The 12,426-nt window shown below is 38.4% G+C and overlaps 1 protein-coding gene across 1 annotated transcript; it reads left to right on the forward strand.

The window, feature by feature from the left end:
* The first annotated feature begins 950 nt into the window (after positions 1-950).
* On the forward strand, positions 951-5,160 carry rbp2a (retinol binding protein 2a, cellular). The gene is made up of 4 exons (XM_056241627.1): positions 951-1,099; positions 1,753-1,931; positions 4,328-4,429; positions 4,925-5,160. Exons 1-4 carry the CDS (start codon positions 1,027-1,029, stop codon positions 4,976-4,978), a joined length of 408 nt encoding a protein of 135 aa, XP_056097602.1. The 5' UTR covers positions 951-1,026; the 3' UTR covers positions 4,979-5,160.
* Positions 5,161-12,426: the final 7,266 nt, after the last annotated feature.

Raw genomic sequence — 12,426 nt, forward strand, 5'->3', positions numbered from 1 at the left:
TTATATCTATGAACTTAAACACAGGACCGTTCAAAGGTTTGGAGTCACTAAGATGCATAATTTTAAAAATAATTGAATACTTTTATTCAGCAAGGACGCATTAAACTAATCAAAAGTGCAGTAAAACCTCACATTGTTACAGAAGGTTTCAAATAAATGCTGTTCTTTTGAACTTTATATTCATCAAAGAATCATGAAAACGGTGCGTTACAGTTTCCACAACAAATATTACTGTTTTTAACATTGATATTAATCAATAGAGCCACACATCAGCATAATCTGAAGGACCATGAAGACTGGAGGAATGATGCTGGAAATACAGCTTTGATCCTAAAATCTATTCCGATTATTTTGAATTCTAATAATATTTACTGTTTTTCCTGTATTTTTGATTAAAAAAAAAAAAATTACAAATCTTACGTGCAAATGTATTCCAATGTGTCCAAAAGTCTGAAAGCACTTTGGAAAATGCTTCTATTTTTTTCTGATTTAATACAAAGTAATAATTGCAAATCAAATTATCCGAGTTAAATGAGAAGCTGAATTCATGACTTTCTAAATGTCATGTTAATATTTGATTTTTCCCCGTTCATTTTTCCAATAACAGATGACATGAGCTCGTCAAGCTGAACATTTGATTTGGGAAATGTTCTTTAAATTGTTTTAAGCATTAGAAATGATACGAGATTAGTGCTGATTAAAACAGTAAGAGAGGAAGTATAAGACGTGGGACAGTGCTGTCACAGCTTTAAAATTTCATGACAACTGCAATATCTGCACAGCTCGTCTGTATCTTTCTCTCAGACCATATTAAAAGCTTACACAAGTACATCCCCTTTCTAAAGCCCATCCCTTCTTTTAATGAAGATAAAGAGTCTTATCATGGGAACTCTGTCCCTGTGGTTCATTTCATCACACACACACACACGGCTATAAAAGGCCGTGGCTCTCCTCATCCTATTCTTCTCTGCCTCTCTCTCACACACACACACACACACACACACACACACAACATCCAGCTTCACAATGCCGGCTGATTTCAATGGAACGTGGGAGATGGTTAGCAATGAAAACTTTGAAGATGTTATGAAGGCAATAGGTAAGTGATGTTCTTCTGCTATTCGCCTAAACTGAATCATAAAGTTATCAACACACCAGAAATGCAGATTAGGCTCTTATATCTAAATATTAAGTTGTTCTTAGCGGATCAGGCTCTCTATAATCCTGCTTAAATGAAAGTGCAGTTGTTGCAAAATCTCAGTGTGAATCAAGAAGACGATGCAGTGTAAAGTAACAGAGCAAGACTGGGGTTGCACAATATTCAGTCTTACATGACAAATATTCATTTTGCAACAGATTTGAATGCATGCATTCATTGGGATTAATATGATTAGACTTTATATAGACAAATTAAGGACAATTAGAGTTGTAATGAGCAAAACAACACCCCATATCTTAACAAGTGCGATAAATTAATAAACAAAAGTGGTGCTTGTTCTAGGGTCAAAGTTCACGCCAGGTCACAGTATCTTATCAATCGCTTTGATAAAGGTGCGAGATGAGCGAACCCGAGCGCTTCGGCGACCTTCGTCCCAGTGTGTGAATGAGGTCATTCTGTTGCATCATGGGCCCTTTTTCTACCCTCTGTTTTCAAAGGGTCCATAGTTTCACACATGCATTATTTAAAATCTGATGTATTTGCAAACTTTCCTTGTTGAGGTTTTAGTATATGACTCTGTTCCTCCCCCACAGACATTGACTTTGCCACCCGTAAGATTGCAGTGCATCTCAAACAGAGCAAGGTCATCGTGCAGAATGGAGACAAATTCGAGACCAAAACTCTCAGCACCTTCAGAAACTACGAGGTGAACTTCGTCATCGGAGAGGAGTTCGAGGAGACCACCAAAGGCCTGGACAACAGAGTTGTTAAAGTAGGTGTCTAAAAAACAGGATCACATTAGTCCCTCTTGTTTTGGCATCTCTGAAATGAGAAAACAATATACTTATATACTTAATATACCACAGTGGATCAGATGATAATACCGTGATAATCTGCTATACACGTCAAGTCACCGTTATTTATATAGCACTTTATTCAATACAGATTGTTTCAAAGCAGCTTTACAGTGATAACAGGGGGAAAAAATGATCAATGATGCAAAAAGAGTTCACTTCTGCTGTAAAGCAAATCTAAAAAGACAATAGTAAACAGCCATTATTCAGCTGAAGTCAGTTCAGTGTTGATTCAGTTTGGTTCAATAACTGTGTAAAGTTAATTAATTATGAAATTAGCTCATTTCATTCATAAAGCAGCTCTGCAAAAGTTCAGTTCAGTTCTCATCCAATCACGTCAGTACAGTCACAAGGCGTCATACATGTGACGCTTTTGACATTTCGTCAAAATCTTACGCACATGGCATCCTTTAGCGTCAATATGAGACGCAGATCCCAAGGCGTCATAACCGTACCCGACCCCAGACCTAAACCTACCCATAACAGTGCGTGTTATATTGACGCTAAAGGATGCCATGTGCGTAAGATTTCGACGAAATGTCATATGGCGTCACCTATATGACGCCAAAGGATGAGATTAGGCTTGTTTGAGATGAGCAAAATCTGCGCAGAACCAATCACCGGTGATCAGCGCGAGATGCATGCCGGTTAGAAATGTGTCAATAACGGCATGCTCTGATGTCATGCCGACGTATGTAAAAAGACTCTCGCGACCGCAAGGCGCACGTGTCGGATTCTGCAGTCGCGCGCAGTTGCTCTCCACCGACTGCGCTGATCAAAAGCACGATGGGAAATGACTTGCTGACGACACAGCTTAATGCTCATTGGTTTAAACAACCGTGATGTATTGTTCTCTTTCAAAAAGTTTGATTTTAAAACTCTGATATCATGTTTTATGTGTATAAATTATGTGTGGATATTCCCAAACTCTCTGACAGTGTGATCTATGTGATGTAATAAAAAATAAATAAAAAATAAAAATAAAAACATGTCTGTATTAAAGAAAAAATGACTGATAAACACATAGGCCTATTTAAAATGGAATTAAATAAGTACTTTGGGTGTCTTGTTCCATATATTTATTTTCATATTCAAGCAACAAAACTTCAATTACATCCAGTTTATTAGCAATACCGTGCACGGGCGTGAATCCCGTGATATCCGCCTTTGATCTCACAGGTGTCAGATCCACTGCGAGAAGCGAGATCTGTCCGGCTTGCCTGCGCTTTTTTCACTCCTCCTCTCACTGCAGCCGCCTACTCTTGCATACATTTCAGGCGAGGCAAGGCGCATCTCAAACAAGCCTAATGTGTTGCACAGTCACGTCAATAATATTGTTGAATATTAATTACACCACTCGAAAAAAGGCCTGAATTTAAGATTAATGTTTTTGAATTGCTTATAAAATAACACTAAAACTTAATGTGATACATATCTGTCAGTCATACATAAATGAAACGGTTAAGATTTCTTTAACACTATCAATAAACTAAAATACACAATAATTAGGTTAATATATTTATCATCAACAAATACAATTTGTTTCAATCTCATAAACTTTTGAATATTCCACAGCTAGCCTTTTCTAACTGAATACATTTAATTGTTTATACCATGAACAGATTTATGCTGAAAGTGTTTTGAATAAGACATTTAAAAAAAGATTATTAAAATGAAATAAAATTGCCAATAATAAACAAATTTTGAGTGCAGAATGTATTCCAATGCATAACTCTTAAAGGTACACTATGTAACTTTTTGTTCCTCTAGTGGTTAAATATCTAAACTGCATGCATTTTGCGGAAGAACATTGTTGTGGTTGTGCTTCAGCTCTGCATGACTGCGGATGAATATGACCCTTCACAGTAGATGATGCTTTACAATACTCACCTGTTGAGTAATAAAAACGCCATTTCCACGCCGGTTATACAGCATTTCAAATCACTCAGTTCTCGCCATCTACGAAAAGCCAATAACGCGTTATCTTATGTGTTAACGGCTTACCATAGTGAATCTGGGTAAGACAAAAACACGTTTTGGAAGAAGGATTGACAATGTATTCACTCATTATTTAAAATCTGTTCATTTTGAACAAAAAAATTACATAGTGTACCTTTAAATTTAGACCTAAACATCTTTGAGTGCATTGTTATGAATGATAAATACAGCGTATCTGCTTCCTTAATGCCCCTTGAGTTCTAGATAGGCAAATAAATTTACCTAAATAATAATTGCTTTTTTTTGTCATGAATGTGCAGGGGGGGGGGGGGGGGTCCTATATGTCTTTTACATCTGTTGAAATATTTGTTTCCAGACCCTGGTGACGTGGGATGGAGATAGACTGATTTGTGTGCAGAAGGGAGAGAAGGAGAACCGTGGCTGGAGGCAGTGGATTGAAGGAGGCCAGCTTTACCTGGTAAACAACAACCATTAGTAAACAAATACGGGTTACAATTTATTTTAAGGTTATGTAGTAGTAACATTGTACTTACTCAAATAAATACTGAGTGATATTAGTTTATACTGTAGTAAGTATGTAGTAACGTGTAACTACATCACCTTAAAATAAAGTGTTACCATAAATCTGCAAGTATTTTTATACCATGGTAATGAATTATTTACATATTGATGTACCGTTCTTTATATATATTTTAGAGGATATATCGTTTTACATACCCAAATAAATATGGTAATATCATAGCACTTTATGTTACAAAAGAACACTTCCTAAAAGAATCTCAATTTGGCACTTTTTGGGTAGTAATAAATGTTTGGTTATGCTTAATTTCGATAGTCAAATTTAGACATTCTACTGACTATAAGTAACTTTGCAATTACATGTCAACTAACTCTCATTAGTATGTGTGAATAGTTATCATACTAACTAACACACTGTGTCTCTCTTTTTTAGGAGATCCATTGTCAGGACAAAGTCTGCCGTCAAGTCTTCAAGAAGAAAAACTGATGCACCCTAAATAACTGGATATTCACTCCTGGGTTTGGAGTTGTGCTGTACACTGTGGATATTTATTAAAGCAATTTTAATAAACAGCTTTAACCATATACATTCATTTGGTCCACCATGGGGGGATTTCAATGCAGCAAATAAACCCAATAAGCCCAATAAAAGGATTTCTGATAATCTCAGCACTAATTAATAATTAATAATAATTTCACAAGGTGTATAATGCAGTTTAATGATACTGTATGTGTGTTTTATTGAGATATCTATCAGGATATCATGATATCAAAGTTCATATGAATCAAATCATTTGATTTAGCCAGAAGTGTGTGTGTGTGTGTGTGTGTGTGTGTGTGTGTGCACGCGCATTTTTACTTTCAGACCAAGCTTTAACGTATACTATACATCTTCCTAGCATTATTCCCGGTCATTTGCAGGGTCCACTTCACACACACATTTGCTTCGGCACAGGATGCCTTTCCTGACACAGTACTGAGAGTGCTGGGACACGCTCTCTCTCTCTCTCTCTCTCACATACACACACACTCCTACGACAATCAATGACACGGACACTGAACAGGGGCTCAGCCAGGACTCGAACCGGGGAACTTCTTGCTGTCAGAGCACAGTGCTCTTAAGATGTATATCTAATGTAGGCCTATATGAATGTTAATTTGACCCTTACTCCAAATGTGCTTTAGCTATAGGGATAATATCTGACAATAAATTTAAACAAAATCACAAAAAAAGAGAACAACATTTTTCAATATTTAAAGAAAAATGTATGATATATTGGCATATATTTTAATGTCTAACAATATATGAAAATAATAGTTCAGTCATGAAACTCTAGATGGCGCAGGCTGATGGCCCTTTTCATGCAATCTGCAAGCAATCACATCATTAACGCATGGCACAAGTTGATTGGCCTCTGCTGATCCTGCAGCCAATGAGATTGCTTGCTTTTGATTAGTCTGGTTTTGTGTTTGCTGTATAGGCTAGTCCTGCAGCGTGCTATCAGAGTTCCTCTGAAACCCTCCACCTCCCCCAGCTCCACCTGCCTAGATCTGCTACGAGATTCATGTTTGTCTATTCATGCAGTAGCAGCAGATCTTACATGCTCACAGCGGTGTGTCTGTGTACCTATTAAAGTCAAAGTCAAAGTCAGCTTTATTGTCAATTTCTTCACATGTCAAGACATACAAGAGATCGAAATTACGTTTCCTCCATCCCATTTGGCATTAGCAAGTCCATGCTCTGCAGCACCAACAGCAGATTTAGTCCTCCAAGAGCCAAGACCAAATACATTAACATTGCCATATTCAATAACATACTAAAACTATTTCGAGATTTGTCACGATTGATATATATATATACTAGCTGACGCTAAGCATAAGCAGAGACATTAATAGTGCAGCTTTGCATAAGCAGTAACCCCATGGTACAGCCATTGTACATAAGTAGCATAAGTAGCACATACCTGACAGCTTCTCGTTCACACACAGTTGAGGAGCTTACTAGGATCAAGAAACACAAATGATTCTCTGGGGATCCGTTATGTTACAAGTTAAGTTGGCAATGCGGCAGCACCTACTACATAATTTTGTTTAATGTAATCGGACCTTAGCCACTGTATGTGTGTGCACACAAGACACAACAGTAAAGATAGAAACCTGTGAAACTCTTCTTATAACCGCTTATAACATCTGAAAAAAGCTGCCATTGACAACATAACAACAAATGCATCAACAAGAGACAAACCCGCTGCTTGGTGTAACACTGTAAGTGGAATCAATGCAGTAAACAGGTTGTTTAGGGGCCATCAGCTGCTGAAGCTACAATGCATACCATGGCAAAGCTCAGCGTTTAAGAGGGGATCATAGACAGAAAGTGACAGCACTGTGGGCTTGTTGTATTAGACAGCGAGGATGCTGGTGCTGTTATACAATGACGTAAGACCCTAGCGGACTTAGAGGAACTTGCACCCAGGAGAAGGGGGCGAAGTTTACCATCTGCTCTAGTTTCACTGCACACAGCAAATCCTAGACATATTAGTCCATGGGCCAGACCAGATATTGGTACCATCTGGGTGGGCAAAACCTTACCTGTACTAAATTGTTTATGGGGTTAATATAAGCTATTTTTAATATGATAACCTTTCCACAGTCCCAGCTTTTTATACTTTTTTTTTAGAATTGCATTTTCCTACTTTTATAAATTAGAATTATTTTTGAAAAATACACAAACGCCCAATACCATAATAACAGTGATCTAATATTAATACCAAGCAAACTAAAATATTTGTAAATATTAACAGGCATAATAAAGTCGATATCTTTGAATTCACACTGATAATTTGTTGTTTTGAGATGTAAAAAATATAAAAGAAAAGAAAAATAGCATGTATTGTCGACTCGGTCTACCATTGGAAAGTCATAAAATGTACGTACGATTTGTTCTTAATTTTTGTATAATATATTTCAATAAGTTTTGTTTTCAGGTTCATGTGGAATTTTTTAGGTAACAGCTTTGTAACACAAGAAAATAAGAAACGTTGAATTTCAGGTAGAAATTAACCCTAGACCTATAGACCATTTTTGGAGCACATGACTCGCCTGCTCTTTTCTTTGTTTTTCTAACCCATTATAGCAGTCAGCAGCAAGTGCCATATATCATTTTAAACAGGAGAACTTGAAGTCTCAATCTAGCTAATTTAAATGACCAATTTTACATTTATTTTGTCTTAGAATGGATGAATATACCAGATTTAAAAAAAAACCGCAGCAGATTTTTATTGAAATTTTTTTACTCAACTCAAACAAATCCTTCTGAAGTTTGGATTTTTTCCTTTAGAAAGTTGTACTTGGATATTCTAGATTTTCAGATGAAATTTTGACTACATGTAACAATGCCTAAGCAAGTTATAGCCATTTATTATAACATTATTATAGGCGATTTTCAGTGAAAAGCTGGTGTTTTTTATTTTTAGATGTGTCCAAAAAAATTCAGAAAGTAAAATAAATATGGGTTTCTTTGAGTAATCAATGCTGATCAAAACTTGATGACGCAATCACATTCCACCTGATGTGGCAAATTAACTAAGGCCAAGAAGATTGGAGAAGAGGTTTACCAAAATTTCAAGACAGAATATCTGGAAACAAGAGTGCTACTTTTCTACGACACGATGATTAAGAAAAAACTGAAAACATTCTCAGAGATCAAGAAGAAGCAACGCAGGTAGTCTTGAAGGCCGACAGAAACCTCTTTGGTCACATGATCTTGGTGGCACAGAGCCGACAACTACACATGAGTGATGTCTTGGCTCATCCTCTGGGACCTCTGCCTAGCTAACAAGGATGGGTCTCTACGCAAGACCAACAAGGCAGTTTTGGCCAGAGAGTTGGAGAAGAGCGTGTCCCCAGCTGAGGAAATCCCAGAGCCGTCAACAACCGCCATTGATGAAATGAGCCTGTTACAGAAACTGAAGGGCCAAGACAATTCCTTTGCGCAGTTGGCTGTCTCAGCTCTGGACAACGAGCTGCACGAAGGGCGGAAGAGCCAGCGTATAGATGTTGTCTTTGATGTGTACAAGGACATCTATTACACGGAACGTGAAAATAGAGACACCAGCCACCATAGTCACATGTTTGCCGGGAGCCAGAGCGCCTGACATCAAAGCAAATTTGAAAGTGCTGGCTAATGCTAATCGTAAATTATCTAAGATTATTATTCACGTCGGCACTAATGATGTTCGACTCCGCCAAAATTAATGTTAAAGAGGTGTGTGAACTCGCAAGTACGATGTCAGGCACTGCAATTTGCTCTGGCCCTCTTCCTGTATGCAGGAGTGATGAGATAGTTAGCAGATTGTCATCACTCAATGGGGGGCTGTCTAAATGGTGTCCGCAAAATATTATAGAGTTCATAGACAATTGGAAATGTTTTTGGGGCAAGCCTGACCTGTTGAAAAGAGATGGTATTCATCCCTCCTGGGCTGGTGCTGCTCTTCTCTCTAGTAATTTGGCTCATAGTCTTAGACCTCAAACATGACAATCTGGGGCTCAGGTCAGGAAGCAGACAGACTGGCTAAACCGACCGTCTGCTAGCGGCCTCACGTCACCAAGGTCAGATAAATACCATCACAAAGAGCCTCTTTCACCTAGATATCATCATATAGAGACTGTGTCTGTTCCCCGAATTTGGAAATCCAAAAAAAACCTCCAAACCCATCTAAGGGTAAAAATTTAATTGATGTTCAACAAATAAAAAACAGATATAATACAATTGAGCAAATGATAAAGCTTGGGTTGTTGAATATTCGATCCCTTACTTCAAAAGCACTTATTGTTAATGATATAATTACAGACTATTACCTAAATGTGCTGTGTTTGACAGAAACCTGGCTAAAACCAAACAATTACATTACTTTAAATGAGTGCTGTTATAAACATGAACCTCGTCTGAAAGGCAAAGTGGGAGGTGTTGCTGTAATTTATAGTAATACTTTCAAAATTACTAAGAAGTCTAGTTTCAAATATAATTATTTTGAAGTGTTGGTGCTTAATGTAACAACATCGAGTGTAAATGATAAATCACGTTTGAATTTGTGCTGGCTACTGTATACAGGCCACCAGGGCACCATACAGACTTTATCAAAGAATTTGCTGACTTTCTATCAGAGTTAGTACTGGCTGCAGATAAAATCGTAATTGTTGGTGATTTTAATATACATGTAGATAACAAAAAAGATGCATTGGGATTGGCATTTAAATATATTCTTAACTCTATTGGAGTTAGACAACACGTGTCAGGACCTACTCATTGTCGTAATCATACTCTAGATCTAATATTATCACATGGAATAGATGTTGATGCCGTTGAAATTCTGCAGCAGAGCGACGACATCTCAGATCATTATCTAGTCTCGTGTAAACATCATTTAGCCAAGGCTGCAAAGCCGACTCCTTGTTACAAATATGTTAGAACTATCACTTCTGCCACTAAAGATAGCTTTATTAATAATCTTCCTGATCAGTTCCATCATTTCAGCATCCCGGATAGCCTAGAAGAACTTGATATTGCGACAGAAACGTTTAACTCTCTTTTTTCTAGTACTTTAGACACAGTTGCTCCGTTTCGCTTAAAGAAGATTAAAGAAAATAATCCATCTGGGTGAACAATGTGGTTCCATTCTGGCCATGCATGCTCTTTCGGTATGTGATACCACCTCATATCCTGTCGGGAAGGGGAAGGTGTCTGCATTCAAGGCCATGAGAGTCGTACCTTATAAGCTTCTCCACTGTATTAGAGAGGCAGAAGCCACAGATTTACAGATCACAAAAGCAACAAGGGCTTTCTTCCTGCCTCTGTACAATCAGAGGAACTCTGTAACCTTGGATGCAACCCGGTATGAAATTTACCGGAAGCGGAACAGTCCCCCAGCAATGAAGACACTAACTGTTACAGAGCGCAATATGCACCTTCATGGAAGACGTGCCAGCCTACAGGTGCTGCTATGGAAAGCTGCAGACCAGCCTGATCCACCTGCTGTGGATATCACCTTGTTTTGGATGGAACAGGAAGATGGGCCTAAAGGAAGGGGAGGAACTGATTATACCCACCCAGGATTCAAGTCAAGTTCCTCCCCCTGCTTTTTTAGCTGTTGTCAGCTTTGGTTGCAAAGCCTGGGTTGAAACCTTGCACATCAGCAAAGTGCAGCTGTGCAGCTGCTGGTCTGGCCTGTACCAGTTATTGTTCCTGCAAAGGCAATGATGGTATATGCTGCAACATACTTAAACAACACCAATAACACAAAGAGAGGGATGAAGGGTCTGGAGAAGATGATGACAGAACAGACGAACAGTGAATATGATGAGGCTGCCTTTTGTTCATTAATTGTGAGGCATAGCAGTTTGCCTGAAGGTGGTAGCCAGTGTGTGCTTTGTGGGGTGCGGAGGTGAGGCCCTCTTGGTTAGCCTTGCGTCTGGCGGGCTGACCCGGGTTGCCCAGACTCAGTTTTAACTCTTGCGTCCTACAGAGTTTTAACTGGGTCCTCGTTGGATCTTGTGCCTTGCGGACCAACCTGGGCAGCCCTTCTGCCATTCGGGCGTTGCCCTAGCGACTTGCATTCTTGTATGGCATGTATATAGTGTATATTTGTACATAGTTCGTTGATCACACATGGTGATGGGTTTAGGTGATGTCATCTCAATGGGTGTCTTAAAGACCTACCCCATTAATATGTATCGTACAGTTTCATGATCCAAGTTATGTTAAATACCCACATTTATTTTTCCTGACATTCAGCCTAACAAAGATTCATCGTTTATCCAAAAAGCAATCTTAATTTTTTAAGTGTCAGGATGGGATTCAGCCTCACTACACCCGGAAAACAATTCATCAACATTTACAATAGCACTCATGATTGTGAAATGTAAAATTATTTTGTTTACCCTAAAAATAACCGAAAATTATGCCTGAAAGTAATCATAATCTGCCTAAATAAATCAAAATATGTCATAAAATTATCTCTTTGAAATCTGAAAATGCCAGAAATGAAATCAGCATCCTCTAAAACCACTCACATATTGGCCATACAGTGCAAAATATCTGGTGAAAATGGACAATTAAGCTAATAATGCCAATCATGCTAATTGCTCAACATATGCAAATTAATTAGCATCCGGCAGTTTCTGTATGCTGGGGACCCATACTTCACATTTCTGCAATAAAACTTTGGTGTACTCAACATTTCCGGGTTCACCTAGTTGGCTAGACTATTTCATGATATTGGGGTATTACGGTTTGACATGCTAAAACTCCCAAATTTAGCAATTTTTAGCCATTTATTTTGGAATGATTGCCTTTATCTCATTATTTCACTAATTTGGAACCTACTTTATTTGTGATGAATGAACCACTTGATGAATTATCAACTGGATGAACCAGATTATTTCCATGGAAGGTACTTTTGCCATTTTTTCTGCTTACAGGGGTCAGTCACTTCAAGCGGTCATAACCACTACTAAGCTGCCAGTTGGCAAGGGTTATCATGTCAAAACATTATCTAGGGATGCATAGGATGTAAAAAATCACAACCAGAATTTGCCCACCCAGATGGTACCAATACGTGAAATTTTGGGTCTTGGCCCAAGGACTATATGCTGTAGATGCTGTAGCAAAAGCAATAAGCAATAATCACTGAGAGAGCAGTAAAAACAAGCTTACCTTAGCCAGCCTTCTTGCACTGATAGGAGAAGCTAGTGAAGAAACGCCCAACTTATAGAACCTGGCAAAAGTGTTGTGTGAAGCCCATCCGGCTGCTGAGCAGAGAACCTTTATAGACATACCAATTGTCCATGCCCATGAGGAGGCCATACTCCTTGTAGAGTGGGCTCGCACATCTATGGGGCACGACACATCCTGTGAAACATAAGCCAAAGCTATCTCAT

This window comes from Rhinichthys klamathensis, unplaced genomic scaffold (assembly GCF_029890125.1).
Source record: "Rhinichthys klamathensis goyatoka isolate OS25496 unplaced genomic scaffold, OSU_Roscu_1.1 h1tg000657l_1, whole genome shotgun sequence".
Classification (NCBI taxonomy): domain Eukaryota; kingdom Metazoa; phylum Chordata; class Actinopteri; order Cypriniformes; family Leuciscidae; genus Rhinichthys; species Rhinichthys klamathensis.

What these genes read in the sequence shown, in the direction of transcription:
- rbp2a (XM_056241627.1), top strand. Translation starts at nt 1,027, where the DNA reads ATGCCGGCTGATTTCAATGGAACGTGGGAGATGGTTAGCAATGAAAAC. An exon ending in AGATGTTATGAAGGCAATAG is followed by an intron (nt 1,100 to 1,752) that starts GTAAGTGATGTT and finishes CCTCCCCCACAG; the next exon opens with ACATTGACTTTGCCACCCGT. An exon ending in TGGACAACAGAGTTGTTAAA is followed by an intron (nt 1,932 to 4,327) that starts GTAGGTGTCTAA and finishes ATTTGTTTCCAG; the next exon opens with ACCCTGGTGACGTGGGATGG.